This window comes from Mobula birostris, unplaced genomic scaffold (genome assembly GCF_030028105.1).
Source record: "Mobula birostris isolate sMobBir1 unplaced genomic scaffold, sMobBir1.hap1 scaffold_1168, whole genome shotgun sequence".
Classification (NCBI taxonomy): Eukaryota; Metazoa; Chordata; class Chondrichthyes; order Myliobatiformes; family Myliobatidae; genus Mobula; species Mobula birostris.
Window position 1 is genome coordinate 37,581 of NW_027274209.1, and position 21,184 is coordinate 58,764.

The window sequence follows — 21,184 nt, forward strand, 5'->3', positions numbered from 1 at the left end:
GTACATTAACTTATCAAAACCCCTGGCCTTGCTAAAGACTACACAGCATCCCTGGCCTTGCTGACTAAACAAGACCCCACAGTCTTATATTCATGCCATTGACTGCTCCACTTTCATGATCATTCCTAAAATCCAACTCTGACCAAACTTATTATGTGTTGCATTTCCACCACTCTTCCCGTTTTTTGTGTTAGTGAATTGCTTGTGCGATTCTTCTACGTAAGTGAGCAAGATTAGGTAACCTATGGGATTACTGATAAACACAAATTAAACAGATAAGAACAATCTTCCTGAAATGGCTGGAGGAACAGAATAGTGGGAACAGGGCATAGATAGGATGGACAGTCAAAACTCTTCTTTTCCCTGGTTGAGGGAAAATAAGCAAGGCATAGGTTAAGAGGGAGGTATTTTAAAGAGGATCTAGGGCAAGTTTTTTTAAAAATAAAACAGAGTAATTGATATCTGGAATGTTCTGGTGGAGGAGCTGACTGAATCAGATAGAATTTTTTTTAATGTTTAAGAGGTACTTAGAAAAACACTTATATAGACAGGGCAATGAAGGGTACAGTCCTGCTGTAGGGAAATGGGATTAGTGTAGATGACCTGAAGGGATAATGTGGGCACGATGAGCCAAAGGGCCTACTTCTGGCCTGTATAACTAGGGGTCTGTATCCATGATAGAGCACAACAAAGGTTCACCAGAACAATTTCTAAAATTGGGGCAAGTTTGTTTATTAAGCAGCCTGGACCCATGCCCTCCAGAATTTAGGAGAATGAGAGATAATCTCATTAAAACATTAAATTCTTAAAGAGCTTGACAGGGGAGATGTGGAGATGATCAATAGTTCAGGACAAAGGATAGCAAATCTCGGAAGGTTTTTAACCAAGGACACTCTTTTGCTGACTACTTTCAAGACCAAGGTTGATTTATAGTTACTAAAGGAAACAAGAGATATGGAGTTAGTACAGATAAGTGGTGCTGAAGTAATGATCAGGCAAAATCTTTTCAAAACGGTGGAGCAGTCTCAAGGGAATGAATGGCCTGTTCCCCTTTCTTATGTCCTTATGACACAAAATGATGCAGAAATGGTCATTATTATACTTTGGTCAAGAGAAAAAAATCTACTGCATTCTGCTCATGAATTTCCATGTAATGTTTTTCACATCAATAGTTATTAAACCATTCACCGTAAAGTCTATCGAGTCTATTGACTGAGCGCTGTTTGTTAAACTCACCCCGAGATCAAACTTTCTAAAGATTCATGAATAGTTTTCACAAATGTTTCTTAAAATTACTATCTAAATGCTAATTACCTCTTTTGGAAAGAAAGGTCCTAGAATCGAATAACAAACCATGGAGCTGAAATTTATTGATGCTGTAGATACCAGTGTGAAAATCTGAGATTTTGTCCATTTCGTTGATTCTTCCCTTGAATTCTCATCTTGATCACCTGTTACGAAGATAAAGTAAGAGATTAATGTCAATTTGCACAAGCTGCACTAGATTATTGGAGATATAGGCTTCATTTACTGAAGGCAATGGTGACAAAGAATCCTTAAGAAAGTGTAACGAAGATCAGCAAACTGTTAAGGATTGACTTGAGACACAAGAGACCATGTATGCTAGAATATGCAGCAAAAATAAAACTGCTAAAGGAACTCAGCAGGTCATGTTGTATCTTTGAAGGCAAAGTGTGGTTAGGATCTGCATCAGGACTGACTGGTATTGTACTAAGTAGGAATCAAGAAGGCATTCAGCTCATGGTCAACCAACGTTACCTAAAACTTGACCAAAATTTCATCCCAACAGGAACCACGAGTATTTTTACAGAAATATATAGAACACATTGAAATATAGATACAAAAGAAGTTATTCTCAAACAAGACTAAACCAAATAAACTACTTACTCAACCCCTTCCTCCAGGGTGTTTCTGTGGTATGACTTTTCAGATCAGAATATATGTACGGTATTCACTAGAGCAGGGGTGGTTTTCTGGCTTTTAGAGGTGCAGTTGTTTTGGATGAACATCACTTTCTATATGCAAGCCATTCTTTAAATCATTTCCCATGTGGGTTAATTTTGATTCAATTTGAAGCACACAGTGGAAAGATATTCAGCTCCATCCTCTCTTTACTTGCCCTTGAAACAGCAATTTCTGTGAGACTTAGGTTTTTGTTAATATTGGTAAACGTTTAGTAGATATTTTTGAAGGCAGTATTATGTTTATTGTTTATAGTTACTAAGATTTTGTTGCACAACAAATTTACTCTTAGTTATGGAGTTCTACACTTGCCACCTCTTGTATGCCCCATTAATTTAAATAATTCCGGAAAATGAATTAAGCTATAAAATAAAACAGAACAGTTTAGAAATTAACCTTTAACTTTTAAGAGATACAGGGGGTCCCTGTTAACATGACTGCTGTAGCAGTGGGATTTCTGGTTCAGAACTTGTTGTGGATCCAAACAAGACATTACAGTACCACTGCAATATTAACAACTTTCTGATCATGTGAAAAAGCGTCCATGTGTCCTGTCAGGACAAATCCAATCTGTCTACTCGGCACTGACTACATCTCAATCTTCAGCAGTGTGGAGGAGGGCATTGCTGGAGGGTTTGGTGATGAGTAATCTTGCTCAGAATCTTTCAATCAAATTTAACACCCTCCTTATTGTAAACAATGAACTATGGTTTGGAGATCAATAATGCTCAATCCAGGATACGTAGCTGTGGCCTACCGTCACGTTTTCACTGCTCGGAGCTTCACAAACACACGATAATTCAGAACCAGCCGTTGGAACAGGTCAGAAGATCAGTTCAATGGAAGAGAATGGGAAGACCACAACCAACACTCACATGAAAATTGCAGAAGCACAGGGAACCAGACAACAGGGCTCTCTGCTGCCACTCAGTTCAATTCTGACCTGCACTTTTATCCGTGTGGGGCTTGCATTTTTTCCAGATTTAACTCCAGAGTTTGGAGTTAAATCCCGATGTTATTTGTAAGGAGTCTGTGTACGTCCTCCCCGTGGGATGGGTGGGTTTTCTCTGGCTGCTTCGGTTTTTTCCCCACAGTCCAAAAACAGACTGGCCAATAGCTTCAATGGTCACTGTAAATCCCCCGTGGTTAGGCTAGGGTTAAATCGGGCTTGTGGGGCGACACGTCTCAAAGGGCCGATTGCACGCCGCATCGCTATCTAAATAAACAAATAAAGCGGGTTTCCCTAGACTAGAGAGTTCATGTTTCCTACCACATCCCTAAGACTTGGTTGTATTCTCAATCGCTAATGCAAATCACAATCAGCGCAGATGGGAGAGGCTGGTGTGCAGGTATCAGAGAGCTGGCGTGGACTCGATGGACGCAACAGCCCGCTGCTGAAGCAGCAACCATTCGGCTGGAGGATTTCACAGGATCAAACAGCATCCGTAGGAGGAAAGGAACTGTCGACGTTTCAGACGGAGACCCTGCATTAGGGAACCCCGGGAAACCCACAAGGTCACAGGGACGAAGTACAAATTCCACACGGACGGTCGTTCAGGGCGGGATTGAACACAAATCCCGAGAATTCCTTCTGCGTGGTGCGGAAATAACACCGGGTAAAAGGAAGAGAGCGGGTAGGATAGACAGCAGGCAAATTGAGAAGTCAGCAGCGGCAGAAGCCGGAGACAAAGTTACCGCTGTCCACTGGGGTTGCCATGGTGGTAGAAGGGACGAGCAGCGGGGGTTTCACAGACTCTCTCTGCGAGGGCCGTTGCCGTACAGTACAATCCCGCGACGACCCAGCCGCGCAGCTCTACTTCACCGCAGAAACAACTCGCCTAGTGAGGATGTGGAACCCAGCCGTTTCATTTGGCTTCCTTTGGTCACCACCCCTCCCCAAAACAACCTATCGTAAGGTGCAGAAGAACCGGAAGCACTCTGACATAATTCCACAAATAAAAGCCGTGAGCTCAAAGACGGATTCCCAAAGCTCTGTTCGTAAACTTCCTGTGTTTCCACACTGTGAAAGTTGTTTAAACTTCCCAATGAGCATGATTTCAAAACTAGATACACCAGGCTGTGGCGGGCAATACACGAGAAAATCTGCAAATGCTGGAAATCCAAAGCAAAATGCTGAACGTGGAGTTCGCACCTCTCCATAAACTGTTTGTTTTTCTGCCATCAGGCAAACGTTACAGGAGCATCAAAACTAAAACCACAAGGCTACTAAACAGCTTCCTCCCACAGACAGTCAGACTGCTAAATAGCTGCTCTACCTGACTCTGCTTTGGACAATTTTAACTTGCAATGGACACTTATAACTTGATTTTAACTGACATGTGGCTGTTGTGTTTTACTATTTATGTTTATTATTTAGTGTTGTGTTTGTTATGTTATAATTGCACTGCTCCTGGGGAACGCTGTCTCATTCTGCCCTGCAGAGCAGATGTACAGTTAGAATGACAAAAAAGTTTTTTGAATCTTTGAATCTTAAATGTATTAACTTATTGTTTTGGATGACCTTTCACCAGTTTGATGCTTATCAGTGAAAATCCTCAGTTTTCATCACCACTGATTAAAGAAGCCCTTCTGCACAGTCATTCACAGGAGCGAGAGAGGCACAGAATTTTTTTTTTTGGAGGAGATATTCCTAGAATACGTTGCTACCCTTTGATCAGGAGAATTGGAACTATTGAGAAAGCCAGATGGAGCATGATTGCCCCACCGGCTGCCCGCCTGGTTGTGTTTACTTAACCTTTTACTCATTCCATCTCCAGCCTTTTCTTGCTAACAGTCCGATCCCCACAATCCAGAAGTAACAGGCAACGTGATCAATCAGTTTGAAGAGTTCTGAAGGAAAACAATGGAATATTGAAAAACTGGAATATGATTTACATTTCAATCTTTGCACAAGAAGCAAAATAGCAGCTAAGTAGGGGTGCACCAAAAGGATTAAATGAAAAACTGAAACAGCTCAAAACAAGCCTAAAATGGGAAATAAGTATGATTTGCAAGATCACATACCTTTTAAAAACGGAATTGATTTTATTTTTTACATCCTTCACGTACATGAGTAAAAATCTTTATATTACATCTCCATCTAAATGTGCAATCTTAGTAATTCATAATAATTTATAACAAATAGAACAGTCAATGTAACATAAAAATACCCTCAAATCAGCATGAATTAATCAGTCTGATGGGCTGGTGGAAGAAGCTGTTGGTCCTGGCTTTTCTGCTGCAGTAACGTTTCCCGGATGGTAGCAGCTGGAATTGATTGTGGTAAAAGAGGAAATCAGATCCAATTCTTAGCATTTTCCAGCACAAGAGAGGTTGTTTAGTAATATTTATGTCCTAATACTCTATTAAAAACTTACTTGCACCTGATTGAGCTGGGCTGAACATTCACATCAGGTTTTAAAGCAAAAACAGTTGTAAAAAAGCTCATATTCATGACTTTATCATGGGACCAGGAAGGCACATTCTGTGGGAGAAGCAGTGACTGGAACTTCTGGTTTCACTCGAGCTTGCACTGACCGATGATTATGAGGCGATGAAGGGTCTCAGTCTGGAATGTCGACACTATTCCTCTCCGTTGATGCTGCCTGACCTGCTGAGTTCCTCCAGGACTTTAGACAGAAGACATAGGAGTGGAATTAGGTTATTTTTGCAAATTGAGTTGCTCCACCATTCCATCATGTCTGATTAATTATCCATCTCACCCCCACTCTCCTACCTTCTCCCTGTAATCTTTGACACTGTTTCTAATTAAAAACCTATCAATCTCGATCTTAGGTACACCCATTGACCTGACCACCACGGCCAGCTGTGGCATTGAATTCCACAGATGCATCAGTCACCCACTGGCAAGAGAAAGTCCTCCTCATCTCCGTTCTAAGGGGACAAATTGTACAAATCTTACAAGAAACACTGACAACAGGAATTAAGAGGGCTTCTAAGTGAATTTGTAGTTTGTAGAATCAGTTCAGAGTAGTGGTGATGAAGCTATTCATGCTGTTTTCAGAGACTGATGATTGAAAGATAATTTTGGTCCCTGCTAGCCTACAAAGTACCCAGGACATCTTTAGGGAGTGGTGTCTCAGAAAGGCTGCGTCCATTATTAAGGACCTCCAGCACCCAGGGCATGCCTTTTTCTCACTGTTACCATCAAGTAGGAGATACAGAAGCCTGAAGGCACACACTCAGTGATTCAGGAACAGCTTCTTCCCCTCTGCCATCCAATTCCTGAATGGACTTTGATGCTTTGGACACTACCTCACTTTTTAAAAAAATATACAGTATTTCTGTTTTTGCACATTTAAAAATAATGTATTCAATATATGTAATTGATTTACTTGTTTATTATTGTTTTATTTTGTTTATTATTATTTTTTTCTCTCTCTGCTAGATTATGTATTGCATTTAACTGCTGCTGCTAAGTTAACAAATTTCACGTCACATACCGGTGATAATAAACTTGATTCTGATTCTGAAACCTGGTTGTGTGGGACCCAAGGCTCCTGCCTGATGGTAACAGAAAGAAGAGGGCCTGGCCTGGATGGTGGGGGACTTTATGATAGATACTGCTTTCTTGCACTGACTTTGGAATGACGCTGATGGTATTGAATGACCTTGGAGTTGAACAGGTGCTCCTAGGTTTATCGCCAGTCAGTGCTGACAGGAGGAGCATGCCCAGAATCCAGTGCCAACCAGAGACCCAGGATGCTGTTGAAGGGAGATGAAACAGCTGTGGCCATCCTGGGAGTGGAGTGGAGTGAGGTGAGGATTGGTGGTGAGGTCTATCAGTAACGAGGACCTCAGTGGTCAGTGACCTTGAGATGTGAAAAGGTGATGACTGAACAAGCTCAGGAGAGAAAATGGTGACTCTAGGGACAGGGTATGGGTCAGATCCTGGGAGATGAGACTTTGTGGCCAGGGATCATGGTGGAAGTCAAGATGGTAGTGGGACTCAGAAGGCTGATCAGAAATTGAAGGGGTGACTGGAATTCAGAGGTGAGAGGTGTTCATTAGAACCATGGGAATTGTTGAGAGCCAGGTAGGTAATGAAGACTTGGTATGACGATGGAGGGTTGGGTGAGGGTGATCGGGACCTGCAGGATGGGGCTGATTCCATTCCGAGTCTTAGAGTCAGCAGTCACACATCACGGAAACTGGCCTTTCAAATGAGCTGCATCAACTACACATTTACACTAATCCTACCTTAATCCCTTATCTTGCTCTCCCCACATTCCCATCAGCACCCTCTAGGTCATACCACTCATGTAGACACCAGGGACAAATTACAAAGAACAACTAAGCAAACAACCTGGCCATCTTTGGGATGTGGGAGGAAATAAGAGCATATGAATGCAAGGCACATGTGCCACAGGAAAAACAGACAGCACCTGAGGTCAGGAATGAACTTGGGCCACGGGTGTTGTGAGATATGCTAAGTGGAACATGGCAGAATGTGGATTCAGTGAATATTAAATAAAAAACCATTAAAGTTCCATGCAACAGGATGTTTTAGAACCAACATTTACACCTGGGAATTAATCTTCATTTATTTAGGACTTTGATATTTAGTGCAGCATCATTAAGACCACTAATGTGGTCAAATACAATTACAGTACCTGACTTTAAATATAAAATTATAGTTAAATACTTTATACTTTATTGTCGCCAAACAATTGGTACTAGAATGTACAATCATCACAGCGATATTTGATTCTGTGCTTCCCACTCCCTGGATTACAAATATTAAATATTAAAAATAGTAAAAATTAGTAAATATTAAATATTTAAATTATAAATCATAAATAGAAAATAGAAAAATAGAAAGTAAGGTAGTGCAAAAAAAACCAGAGGCAGGTCCGGATACTTGGAGGGTACGGCCCAGATCCGGGTCAGGATCTGTTCAGCAGTCTTATCACAGTTGGAAAGAAGCTGCTCCCAAATCTGGCCGTACGAGTCTTCAAGCTTCTGAGCCAGGCTGTAAAAATAGGGGACACGCTCTCCTCTACAATCACTCTGAGCCCCGGTGCCCCACAAGGCTGTGTACTCAGCCCCCTGCTGTACTCACTGTACACCCATGATTGTGTAGCCAAGTTTCCATCAAACTCAATATACAAGTTTGCTGATGACACAACAATTGTCGGCCGTATCTCAGGTAATGATGAGTTTGAGTACGGAGAGGAAATTAAGAACCTGGTGGCATGGTGCGAAGACAATAACCTATCCCTCGACATCAGCAAGACGAAGGAATTGGTTGTTGACTTCAGAAGGAGTAGTGGACCGCACGACCCAATTTATGTCAGTGCTGCGCAAGTGGAACAGGTCAAAAGCTTTAAGTTCCTCGGGGTCAATATCACAAATGACCTGAATTGGTCCATCCAAGCAGAGTTCACTGCCAAGAAGGCCCACCAGCGCCTTTACTTCCTGAGAAAACTAAAGAAATTTGGCCTGTTCCCTAAAACCCTCACTAATTTTTATAGATGCACTGTAGAAAGCATTCTTCTAGGGTGCATCACAACCTGGTATGGAAGTTGTGAGCTCCTGAGTTATGTTAATTAATGTTTATAATTTCATTATAACTTTCTTTCACCTGGCCATTTACTGAAATATACAAATGATTATTAGATTACTTTTACAGATTGTTTAACACAGCTGGAAATACATCACAATCTCAATCACCAATACACAACCTCAACAACGAGATAAGAAAGAAAAGATGTTTCTAAACAAGTGTCTTATTAGTAACTTACCCAAAGAGAATAGTGCAGCAACCGGAAATAAACATACCAGTTACAAACATAAATTTTGCACCAATTTGCAAAATCTGCGGGGAAGAAAAAAAAACAAGTGAGCAAATCATTCAAATGGTCAATTGAATAAAGGCTTATCATCTTACTTTTAAATGAACAAGTACAGCCACAACATGAGCAGCTTTCAACCCATTGTTTAATGCTCAGGTTTTGTAAATTTGCTAGTCCCCACATACAATTGTAATTGAATTATAATTACAGTAGCCTCCATTTCAACCAGAATTATACCTATTAGTATATTCCTCAGCAATGCACAAAACTTTGGAATGACTCAGCAGATCAGACAGCATTTATGGAGGGAAATGGACAGTTGACATTCCTGAAGCTCTGGACTAGCAACTGCATCTTAACAGACAGCATTAGGTCACATTTTTACTGCTTCAACTAGATTCTAGATTGTCATACTATGATTCCCACTTGTAAGGTACATGGGTAAATTATCAATTAAAGAACCTTGCACTCCATTTCCTTAGGTAGAAATGATGTTTAGTCACTAGCATGTGCTCAAACACACATTAGCTTCTGAAACTAACACCAATGTAACAGAAAATGTATTGTCTGGGGTGTATAGGAACAAGAAAAGGCTATATGTAGAGTAATGTTTATAGGCAGCACTGACTTCCACTTCCTAGATCAGTAACTGTCATGAGATAGGGAGATTTTTGGTTTATTGTTGTATTGTCTAAAATGTAGTCACACTGCTTCCTTATAGAAATAACATGAAATAAAGCAAATTTGCAGGGAAATAAGACATAATAATGTCTTATTTTCTACACCAGACTAAAATGTAATTATAGCCCTGGACAGATTTTATACGACAACAAATAATGGCTGATGTTTCCTAACTGCATAAACATTGTAAGAGTATCACTGTTCTAACACTCTAACAACCAAGACTGCAGAAAAGTTAGCTGCAAACCATAAAATCCCAGTGCATATGAATTTACCAGAATAAAAATATTATACTTACATATCTTCCCATTATCAATGAAAATATTAAATTGAATAAAGAAAAGCAACCAAATATCATTCCAACAATACTGGCACTGACTCCTTTATTTCCTGCCTGCAAAGAGAGGAAAGAATAAATTTATGATGCGTGATTAATAAACTACTGGTTGCGAACGTGCATTTGCAATCTGATTGTAAATCTTCTCACCCCTATCCATCTACAATGACACTCATTATTGTACCCAATATTTGATCAGTAGGTCGATGAGATACATCTCACCATAAACTAAGCTTTCTGCATCACCTCTAAATCAAGATTCATGCCTGATCTCCATTCTCAGAAGTTCCTCCAAGGAGATCTTAGAATCTGATTTTTAACTATAACCATATCAATTTAAAATGGCCTGAGCCAAATGATGCATAACATGTGCATTTGTTTCACTCCCAAGAGGAACTTTCAATCCCATATTTCACCTACAAAAAAAATTCCTACATAACATTGCCTATCTCAGCCCAGCTTTACCTCATCTACCACTCAAAACCTTAGTCTTGCACGTCATCTCCACGTTCCAATGCTCTGCCAACCACCCTCCAAATCACTAACTGCCTGTTATGCCGCTGGCATGTAGGGCTGCAAAGAAGGTCCGCTGGCAGTGTTCAGGACTTCCTCCATCACGTCAGTAGCTTCCCCTTGGTTTTCACTACTGTCAGTCATGCAAGTCCCGGGTGGATCCTCCAGAATACAGTCACACTCAGATATAAGGATTCTTCATTGCTGTTTCCATGACAATTTTGTTTTACCAGTCAGATGTGTTAGCCCTGATCTGAAGCCCTGAACCTGGAAGACCAGTGGACTATTCTTAGTCTGTCCTCTACCCTTTGACCTGTTTGGCATGGGTGACCCCACCAAGAGACAAAGGATAAAGCCCTGACTCCAGCCAACGTAGCTCTCCGGGTCATTGAGGCACTCAGGCCTCTAAACTGCAACTGGGTTGTGGTCCTCTTAGAGGTCCAAACCTCTAGGACGTCTAAACCTTCTGCCTGTGTACATTAACTTATCAAAACCCCTGGCTTTGCTAAAGACTACACAGCATCCCTGGCCTTGCTGACTAAACAAGACCCCACAGTCTTATATTCATGCCATTGACTGCTCCACTTTCATGATCATTCCTAAAATCCAACTCTGACCAAACTTATTATGTGTTGCATTTCCACCACTCTTCCCGTTTTTTGTGTTAGTGAATTGCTTGTGCGATTCTTCTACGTAAGTGAGCAAGATTAGGTAACCTATGGGATTACTGATAAACACAAATTAAACAGATAAGAACAATCTTCCTGAAATGGCTGGAGGAACAGAATAGTGGGAACAGGGCATAGATAGGATGGACAGTCAAAACTCTTCTTTTCCCTGGTTGAGGGAAAATAAGCAAGGCATAGGTTAAGAGGAAGGTATTTTAAAGAGGATCTAGGGCAAGTTTTTTTAAAAATAAAACAGAGTAATTGATATCTGGAATGTTCTGGTGGAGGAGCTGACTGAATCAGATAGAATTTTTTTTAATGTTTAAGAGGTACTTAGAAAAACACTTATATAGACAGGGCAATGAAGGGTACAGTCCTGCTGTAGGGAAATGGGATTAGTGTAGATGACCTGAAGGGATAATGTGGGCACGATGAGCCAAAGGGCCTACTTCTGGCCTGTATAACTAGGGGTCTGTATCCATGATAGAGCACAACAAAGGTTCACCAGAACAATTTCTAAAATTGGGGCAAGTTTGTTTATTAAGCAGCCTGGACCCATGCCCTCCAGAATTTAGGAGAATGAGAGATAATCTCATTAAAACATTAAATTCTTAAAGAGCTTGACAGGGGAGATGTGGAGATGATCAATAGTTCAGGACAAAGGATAGCAAATCTCGGAAGGTTTTTAACCAAGGACACTCTTTTGCTGACTACTTTCAAGACCAAGGTTGATTTATAGTTACTAAAGGAAACAAGAGATATGGAGTTGGTACAGATAAGTGGTGCTGAAGTAATGATCAGGCAAAATCTTTTCAAAACGGTGGAGCAGTCTCAAGGGAATGAATGGCCTGTTCCCCTTTCTTATGTCCTTATGACACAAAATGATGCAGAAATGGTCATTATTATACTTTGGTCAAGAGAAAAAAATCTACTGCATTCTGCTCATGAATTTCCATGTAATGTTTTTCACATCAATAGTTATTAAACCATTCACCGTAAAGTCTATCGAGTCTATTGACTGAGCGCTGTTTGTTAAACTCACCCCGAGATCAAACTTTCTAAAGATTCATGAATAGTTTTCACAAATGTTTCTTAAAATTACTATCTAAATGCTAATTACCTCTTTTGGAAAGAAAGGTCCTAGAATCGAATAACAAACCATGGAGCTGAAATTTATTGATGCTGTAGATACCAGTGTGAAAATCTGAGATTTTGTCCATTTCGTTGATTCTTCCCTTGAATTCTCATCTTGATCACCTGTTACGAAGATAAAGTAAGAGATTAATGTCAATTTGCACAAGCTGCACTAGATTATTGGAGATATAGGCTTCATTTACTGAAGGCAATGGTGACAAAGAATCCTTAAGAAAGTGTAACGAAGATCAGCAAACTGTTAAGGATTGACTTGAGACACAAGAGACCATGTATGCTAGAATATGCAGCAAAAATAAAACTGCTAAAGGAACTCAGCAGGTCATGTTGTATCTTTGAAGGCAAAGTGTGGTTAGGATCTGCATCAGGACTGACTGGTATTGTACTAAGTAGGAATCAAGAAGGCATTCAGCTCATGGTCAACCAACGTTACCTAAAACTTGACCAAAATTTCATCCCAACAGGAACCACGAGTATTTTTACAGAAATATATAGAACACATTGAAATATAGATACAAAAGAAGTTATTCTCAAACAAGACTAAACCAAATAAACTACTTACTCAACCCCTTCCTCCAGGGTGTTTCTGTGGTATGACTTTTCAGATCAGAATATATGTACGGTATTCACTAGAGCAGGGGTGGTTTTCTGGCTTTTAGAGGTGCAGTTGTTTTGGATGAACATCACTTTCTATATGCAAGCCATTCTTTAAATCATTTCCCATGTGGGTTAATTTTGATTCAATTTGAAGCACACAGTGGAAAGATATTCAGCTCCATCCTCTCTTTACTTGCCCTTGAAACAGCAATTTCTGTGAGACTTAGGTTTTTGTTAATATTGGTAAACGTTTAGTAGATATTTTTGAAGGCAGTATTATGTTTATTGTTTATAGTTACTAAGATTTTGTTGCACAACAAATTTACTCTTAGTTATGGAGTTCTACACTTGCCACCTCTTGTATGCCCCATTAATTTAAATAATTCCGGAAAATGAATTAAGCTATAAAATAAAACAGAACAGTTTAGAAATTAACCTTTAACTTTTAAGAGATACAGGGGGTCCCTGTTAACATGACTGCTGTAGCAGTGGGATTTCTGGTTCAGAACTTGTTGTGGATCCAAACAAGACATTACAGTACCACTGCAATATTAACAACTTTCTGATCATGTGAAAAAGCGTCCATGTGTCCTGTCAGGACAAATCCAATCTGTCTACTCGGCACTGACTACATCTCAATCTTCAGCAGTGTGGAGGAGGGCATTGCTGGAGGGTTTGGTGATGAGTAATCTTGCTCAGAATCTTTCAATCAAATTTAACACCCTCCTTATTGTAAACAATGAACTATGGTTTGGAGATCAATAATGCTCAATCCAGGATACGTAGCTGTGGCCTACCGTCACGTTTTCACTGCTCGGAGCTTCACAAACACACGATAATTCAGAACCAGCCGTTGGAACAGGTCAGAAGATCAGTTCAATGGAAGAGAATGGGAAGACCACAACCAACACTCACATGAAAATTGCAGAAGCACAGGGAACCGGACAACAGGATTCTCTGCTGTCACTCAGTTCCAGAGTTCAATTCTGACCTGCACTTTTATCTATGTGGGTCTCGCACTTTTCCCAGATTTAACTCCAGAGTTTAAATCCAGATGTTAATTGTAAGGAGTCTGTGTACGTCCACCCCGTGGGATGGGTGAGTTTTCTTTGGCTGCTTCGGTTTTTTCCCCACAGTCCAAAAACAGACTGGCCAGTAGCTTCAATGGTCACTGTAAATCCCCCGTGGTTAGGCTAGGGTTAAATCGGGCTTGCTGGGCGACACGTCTCAAAGGGCCGATTGCACGCCGCATCGCTATCTAAATAAACAAATAAAGTGGGTTTCCCTAGACTAGAGAGTTCATGTTTCCTACCACATCCCTAAGACTTGGTTGTATTCTCAATCGCTAATGCAAATCACAATCAGCGCAGATGGGAGAGGCTGGTGTGCAGGTATCAGAGAGCTGGCGTGGACTCGATGGACGCAACAGCCCGCTGCTGAAGCAGCAACCATTCGGCTGGAGGATTTCACAGGATCAAACAGCATCCGTAGGAGGAAAGGAACTGTCGACGTTTCAGATGGAGACCCTGCATCAGGGAACCCCAGGAAACCCACAAGGACGAAGTACAAACTCCACACGGACAGTCGTTCAGGGTGGGATTGAACACAAATCCCGAGAATTCCTTCTGCGTGGTGCGGAAATAACACCGGGTAAAAGGAAGAGAGCGGGATAGGATAGACAGCAGGCAAATTGAGAAGTCAGCAGCGGCAGAAGCCGGAGACAAAGTTACCGCTGTCCACTGGGGTTGCCATGTTGGTGAATGGTGGTAGAAGGGACGAGCAGCGGGGGTTTCACAGACTCTCTCTGCGAGGGCCGTTGCCGTACAGTACAATCCCGCGACGACCCAGCCGCGCCGCTCTACTTCACCGCAGAAACAACTCGCCTAGTGAGGATGTGGAACCCAGCCGTTTCATTTGGCTTCCTTTGGTCACCACCCCTCCCCAAAACAACCTATCGTAAGGTGCAGAAGAACCGGAAGCACTCTGACATAATTCCACAAATAAAAGCCGGGAGCCAAAGACGGATTCCCAAAGCTGTGTTCGTAAACTTCCTGTGTTTCCACACTGTGAAAGTTGCTTAAACTTCCCAATGAGCATGATTTCAAAACTAGATACATCAGGCTGTGGCGGGCAATACACGAGAAAATCTGCAAATGCTGGAAATCCAAAGCAAAATGCTGAACGTGGAGTAGTAACATTGTTTTGGACGACCTTTCACCAGTTTAACACTGATCAGTGAAAATCCTCAGTTTTCATCACCACTGATTAAAGAAGCCCTTCTGCACAGTCATTCACAGGAGCGAGAGAGGCACAGAATTTTTTTTTTGGAGGAGATATTCCTAGAATACGTTGCTACCCTTTGATCAGGAGAATTGGAACTATTGAGAAAGCCAGATGGAGCATGATTGCCCCACCGGCTGCCCGCCTGGTTGTGTTTACTTAACCTTTTACTCATTCCATCTCCAGCCTTTTCTTGCTAACAGTCCGATCCCCACAATCCAGAAGTAACAGGCAACGTGATCAATCAGTTTGAAGAGTTCTGAAGGAAAACAATGGAATATTGAAAAACTGGAATATGATTTACATTTCAATCTTTGCACAAGAAGCAAAATAGCAGCTAAGTAGGGGTGCACCAAAAGGATTAAATGAAAAACTGAAACAGCTCAAAACAAGCCTAAAATGGGAAATAAGTATGATTTGCAAGATCACATACCTTTTAAAAACTGAATTGATTTTATTTTTTACATCCTTCACATACATGAGGAGTAAAAATCTTCATATTACATCTCCATCTAAATGTGCAATCTTAGTAATTTATAATATATAGAACAGTCAATGTAACATAGAAATACCCTCAAATCAGCATGAATTAATCAGTCTGATGGGCTGGTGGAAGAAGCTGTTGGTCCTGGCTTTTCTGCTGCAGTAATGTTTCCTGGATGGTAGCAGCTGGAATTGATTGTGGTAAAAAAGGAAATCAGATCCAATTCTTAGCATTTTCCAGCACAAGAGAGGTTGTTTAGTAATAGTTATCTCCTAATACTCTATTAAAAACTTACTTGCACCTGATTGAGCTGGGCTGAACATTCACATCAGGTTTTAAAGCAAAAACAGTTGTAAAAAAGCTCATATTCACGACTTTATCATGGGACCAGGAAGGCACATTCTGTGGGAGAAGCAGTGACTGGAACTTCTGGTTTCACTCGAGCTTGCACTGACCGATGATTATGAGGCGATGAAGGGTCTCAGTCTGGAATGTCGACACTATTCCTCTCCGTAGATGCTGCCTGACCTGCTGAGTTCCTCCAGGACTTTAGACAGAAGACATAGGAGTGGAATTAGGTTATTTTTGCAAATTGAGTTGCTCCACCATTCCATCATGTCTGATTAATTATCCATCTCACCCCCACTCTCCTACCTTCTCCCTGTAATCTTTGACACTGTTTCTAATTAAAAACCTATCAATCTCGATCTTAGGTACACCCATTGACCTGACCACCACGGCCAGCTGTGGTATTGAATTCCACAGATGCATCAGTCACCCACTGGCAAGAGAAAGTCCTCCTCATCTCTGTTCTAAGGGGACATCCTTCTATTTTGAGTCTGTGCTCTCTGGGCCTAGACCTCCCCACTACAGGAAACATCCTCTCTATTTAGGCCTTTCAATATTTGATGGGTTTCCATAAGACGGGTTTCTCCTCATTCTTCAAAACTTCTGTGAGTACAGGCCTAGAGCCATCCTTGTGTTAACCCTGACATTTCCAGGATTCTTCTCATGAGCCTCCTGCGTACCCACTCCAATACCAGCACATCCTTTCTTAGATAAGGGGCCCCAAAATTGCTTACAATACTCCAAGTGCAGTCTGACCAATGCCTTATAAACCCCCAGCATTGCATCCTTGTTTTTATATTCTAGTCCTCTCTAAATAAACGCTTAACATTGCGTTGTAAGTTAACATTTAGGGAATCCTGCACAAGGACTCCGAAGTCCCTTTACAGAGCCATTTTGTGTGTTCCTATGAGTATTAGGAAAGAAAGGCATTGGAAGAGTCAGCAGCAGAATCAATTTCAAGCCTTTTATTCTAGACGGCATTATTACTGCATCCATAAAGACAATCAGGTGTGGGATGTGCTATTTACTCAGCATGTCCTTATTCATGTGACTGAGACTAGAACATCCTAGGATTTAGTTTCAATATGATGCTCAACTTTTTTAAGTTCCTTAAATAGTCCCTCTGAAAACTGGAAAATATTTAAATTCAACATACCCATTCCAGTAGAGATATAAGAAAGATACTGCAGATGCTAGAAATCTGGCACAATGCACAAAAGAGCTGGAGGAATTCAATGGGTCAGGCAGCATCCATGGAGAGAAATTAACAAGGTTCCTGATGAAGAGTCTTGATCCAAAATTTGGACTATTCTTTTCTCTCCATAGACTTGTTGAGTTCTTCCTGCTCTTTTGTACGTGGATGTTCTAACAACAGCTTTTGTTGCATCAGTGACAGTCCATCCTATTTACTAATCTATAAACTTTAGGAGCTGACATATATTCATTGGCACATAGCCTGGTTTCAATTTGAATGACCAACAAAAGAATCAGTTTTGAAATTGCATTCTGCTTGTGGCTATTCACATAAATTATTGACTGTTTTTTCAAAGATGCTGCCTAACTTCTGAGCATTTGCACCATTTTTAAAAATTTGTGGTACACTATTGTTTTTCTTTGTTATGACAGTTTCAGGAGAAGTCTATAGAGAGAGAAAGGAAAGTTGAAGAGCTGTTGCAAAAACTGCATGAAGTTGAAACCAAGGTAAATGATTTGTATTGGTCAGCTCACATATTCAGCCCTGATATTTGATTTATCAGTTTGTTTCTTCATCAGGGATTTTTAAAAAAGAATAAATAGGACAGAAATTAATTATTTCTGGTTAGATACATTGATCAGAAAAGTGGAAGTCCAACTGAGAAAAGCAATACTAAAGTTGTAGTAAGGCACAAACATGGACTTTGGAACAAAAAGATGTCTAAGCTAATAGATAATGATTTTATAATAAAGAAAATCTACAATTGTAAGGGTAGGACAGGAGATTGAATGCATCTGGTGGCTCATTGCATCTCATTGAGCCACAGCCTCACAGTGCTAGAGAACCTGATTCAGTTCCGAAGGGCGCAGTCTGTGTTTTATGTTCTCTGTGACTGCATGGTTTCCTCCCTGTGTTGCTGTTCGCTCCCACATCCCAAAGATTTGAGTTGTTAGGATAATTGGCTCATGTCAATTGCTTTTGTGTTTTGGTGAATGGTAGAATATTGGGGGGGGGCAGTTGATGAGAATATGAGGAGAATCAATAAAATGGTTTAATTAGGATTGGTGTGAACGTCTGATTGATGGTTCACGTAAAGTTGGTAGGCCAAAGGCTTGTTTAAATGCTGTGTGTCACTGTGGCTCTAGTGAAAAGGAAAGTTTGCCTGATCTGGGAGCTGTTGTACACGTTGAGTTGAAGAAAGTGAAGAATTGGAGCTTCAGAGCACTGGAGTCAGTTTATGATGTAGTTATTTGCAAACATGAGATGTCTCTTTATTTGAGAATTAAAGTATGAGCTTTGGTTATCCACATTTGTCATGTACTGATTGAAAATAGAAAATAAGGAACATTGGAAAATGAAACCTATTGCATTTCACATTTGTTTAAAGTCCCTGGAATTCAGCATCATCAATCGAGAAATCATTTAATTCGGGATTGTGAGACATGGCCAGGGTTTATGCTGCTGTTTGATTGGGTGTAGAAGTACTGAAAACAAGAAAATGAGATGATGGACTAGAAGCTATCCTTTCTATTTCTACACAGAATTCCACTCTGTCAAATGAGAACATCCAACTGAAAAAGAACATATCAGCGCTCATCAAAACTGCTCGGCAGGAAATTAACCGCAAGGATGAAGAAATTAATAGGCTAAACAGAAGGTGAAATAGTCAAGACTTAAGATCAACAAAATTCATCGTGTATCTATGTTCTGTAAATTGACAAAATGTACTTAATATGCTTTAAAAGCATGGCTGCAGAGTTGTAGAATCACCATTAAGGAGTGAGAATTGGCAATGAAGTAAATTACAGTTAGAATTGGGAGCAGGAGCTTTCTGTGCCTGTTCTGTCATCTCATTCAGACCGTGGCTGATTTTCCAGCTGTTCTCTCCTGCATTATCTTGATATCATTTGATTCCCTCAATATCCAGAAGTCTATTGCTGTCCATTCTGAATAAACTTAATTCCAGAATAGAGATTTGTGAACTCGCCATGGTTAAATGTCTTATTTTGTCCTAAATGGCCAATTCCTTACTTTAGGACCATGAGCCCCCCCCTCAGTCTAATTCTTAACCAAGTGAAATACTCTCTACATCCAGCCAATCAGGCCAAGAAAGTATTTTGTAAGCGTCATGAGATCTCGTTGTTCTAAACCAGACTGTACTGTACTAGTCTGCTCATTCTCTCTCTGTAATGGCAAACACACCTTCTCAGGAATCAATCTGGTGAATAGTTAGTTGACTCCCTCAATGGCAAGCATTAAGATTCTATTTACTTCTGATGTTAGCTTTCAATAACTTTTGCTCTAAGGCATTCACACCCTTTAAACATTAAAGTTTCCCAATCTGTCAGCATTTTAAAAAATTCTTTGCTTCTCTGTTTTGTGCACCAACGTGGATGATCATGCATCTTTCTGTATAGCATTTGATCTCTCATGTGACTTTCAACACTCTTGATTATTTTGCCATTTACTTCTACATCAGAAACAGAATCAGAACCAGGTTTAATATCACTGGCGTACATTGTGAAGTTTGGAATTATGCGGCAGCAGTACATGATAAAAATTGTAAGTTGCTGGAAGTATGTACAGTGCCTATAAAAAGTATTCACCACCCCCTTGGAAGTTTTAATGTTTTTTGTTTTATACAACTGAATCATAGTAGATTTAATTTGGCTTTTTTGACACTGATCAACAGAAAAGACACTTTCGTGTCAAAGTGAAAACAAATTTCTACAAATTGGTCTATATTTATTACAATTATTAAACACAAAATTATTGATTGCATAATTATTCATCCCTTTCAAATCAGTATTTAGTTGATGCACTTTTGGCAGCAATTACAGCCTTGAGTCTGTGTGTATAGGTCCTTGTCATCTATGCACATCTGGGCATTGCAATTTTCCCCCTTTCATCTTTACAAACCTGTTCAAGCGATGTCAGATTGCATGGGGATTGTGAGTGAATGCCGTTTTCAAGTCCAGCCACAAATTCTCAATTGGATTAAGGCCTGGACTCTGACTTGACCACTCCAGGACATTAACTTTGTTGTTTTTAAGCCTTTCCTGTGTAGCTTTGGCTTTATGCTTGGGGTCATTGTTTTGCTGGAAAACAAATCTTCTCCCAAGTTGCAGTTCTCTTGCAGACTGCATTAGGTTTTCTTCCAGGATTTCCCTGCATTCATTTTACCCTTTACCTTCACAAGCCTTCCAGGGCCTGTTGCAGTGAAGCATGCCACAGCGTGATGCAGCCACTACCCTGCTTCATGGTAGGGATGGTGTGTTTTTGATGATGTACGGTGTTTAGCATTTAGTCTGATTGCCAAAAAGCTCAATTTTGGTTTCCTCAGAGCATAGAACTTTCTTCCAGCTGATTTCAGAGTCTCCCACATGCCTTCTGGAAAACTCTAGCCAAGACTTCATGTGAGTTTTTTTCAACAGTGGCTTTCTCTTTGCCACCCTCCCATAAAGCTGCGACTGGCGAGGCACCTGGGCAACAGTTGTTGTATACGCAGTCCCTACCATCTCAGCCTCTGAAGCTTGTAACTCTTCCAGAGTTGTCTTAGTTCTCTTGGTGGCCTCCCTCACCAGTCCCCTTCTTGCACGGTCACTCAGTTTTTGAGGACGGCCTTCTCTTGGCAGATTTACAGCTGTGCCAAATTCTTCCCATTTCTTGATGATTGACAGTTGTACTCCAAGGGATATTCAGTGACTAGGAAATTTTCTTGTATCCATTTCATGACTTGTGCTTTTCAATAACCTTTTTGTGGAGTTAGTTGGAGTGTTCTTTTGTCATCACGGTGTAGTTTTTGTCAGAATACTGTAACGTACCCCGTGACGGGAATAAAGAACCAGCAGAGATGGAAACCACTTTGGAGTCCAGTATTGCTATAAACTACTAATATTTATTAGTAACTACACAATACAGTAATATCAATGTAAATAAATCACACAGGTTAGCAATGATTATATATAAAAGTAAGTGTGGATGGGTGAGATATTTAAGTGTGGATGGGTTAGATGGGTGAGGTATTCAAGTGTTTGTTACAGGGGTCCGATCTGCTGGAGCAAGGGATTTCTGCATTGGAGTGTAATTCTTGGTCTGTTCCAGAAAAGCTGCATCCTGATGTTAACACAC

At 40.6% G+C, this 21,184-nt stretch overlaps 2 protein-coding genes across 4 annotated transcripts in view; both read right to left on the bottom strand.

Annotated features, from left to right (window-relative positions):
• LOC140192347 (MFS-type transporter SLC18B1-like) overlaps positions 1-3,844 on the bottom strand; it is a 40,878-nt gene extending 37,034 nt beyond the window's left edge. For both annotated transcript variants that reach the window (XM_072249992.1, XM_072249991.1), the window contains exons 1-2: positions 3,679-3,844; positions 1,315-1,451 (exon numbers count right to left, since the gene is read on the bottom strand). In XM_072249992.1, coding sequence (XP_072106093.1) covers positions 1,315-1,451; positions 3,679-3,700 — 159 coding nt within the window. In that variant the 5' untranslated portion in view covers positions 3,701-3,844. The remainder of the gene's footprint in view (positions 1-1,314; positions 1,452-3,678) is intronic.
• A 1,164-nt stretch (positions 3,845-5,008) lies between these two features.
• Positions 5,009-14,646, bottom strand: LOC140192349 (MFS-type transporter SLC18B1-like). Of its 2 annotated transcripts, XR_011884228.1 has the most exons (6): positions 14,477-14,646; positions 12,118-12,254; positions 9,778-9,873; positions 8,748-8,821; positions 5,361-5,612; positions 5,009-5,250 (listed from the first exon to the last, which is right to left on the bottom strand). XR_011884228.1 is itself a non-coding variant. In XM_072249995.1 (5 exons), exons 1-5 carry the CDS (start codon positions 14,496-14,498, stop codon positions 5,501-5,503), a joined length of 441 nt encoding a protein of 146 aa, XP_072106096.1. In that variant the 5' UTR covers positions 14,499-14,646; the 3' UTR covers positions 5,009-5,500. The 2 variants fall into 2 exon arrangements, 1 of the variants encoding a protein (XP_072106096.1); XM_072249995.1 differs by having other exon boundaries at positions 5,009-5,612.
• Between the last annotated feature and the right edge of the window lie 6,538 nt (positions 14,647-21,184).

Coding starts and splice junctions, on each gene's coding strand:
- LOC140192349 (XM_072249995.1), bottom strand. CDS start 14,498: ATGGCAACCCCAGTGGACAGCG. Junction 12,255..14,476: donor GGCAACCCCAGTGGACAGCG/GTAACTTTGTCT, acceptor TCTTCGTAACAG/GTGATCAAGATGAGAATTCA. Junction 5,613..8,747: donor TGCTGCACTATTCTCTTTGG/GTAAGTTACTAA, acceptor TTCTGTCTAAAG/TCCTGGAGGAACTCAGCAGG.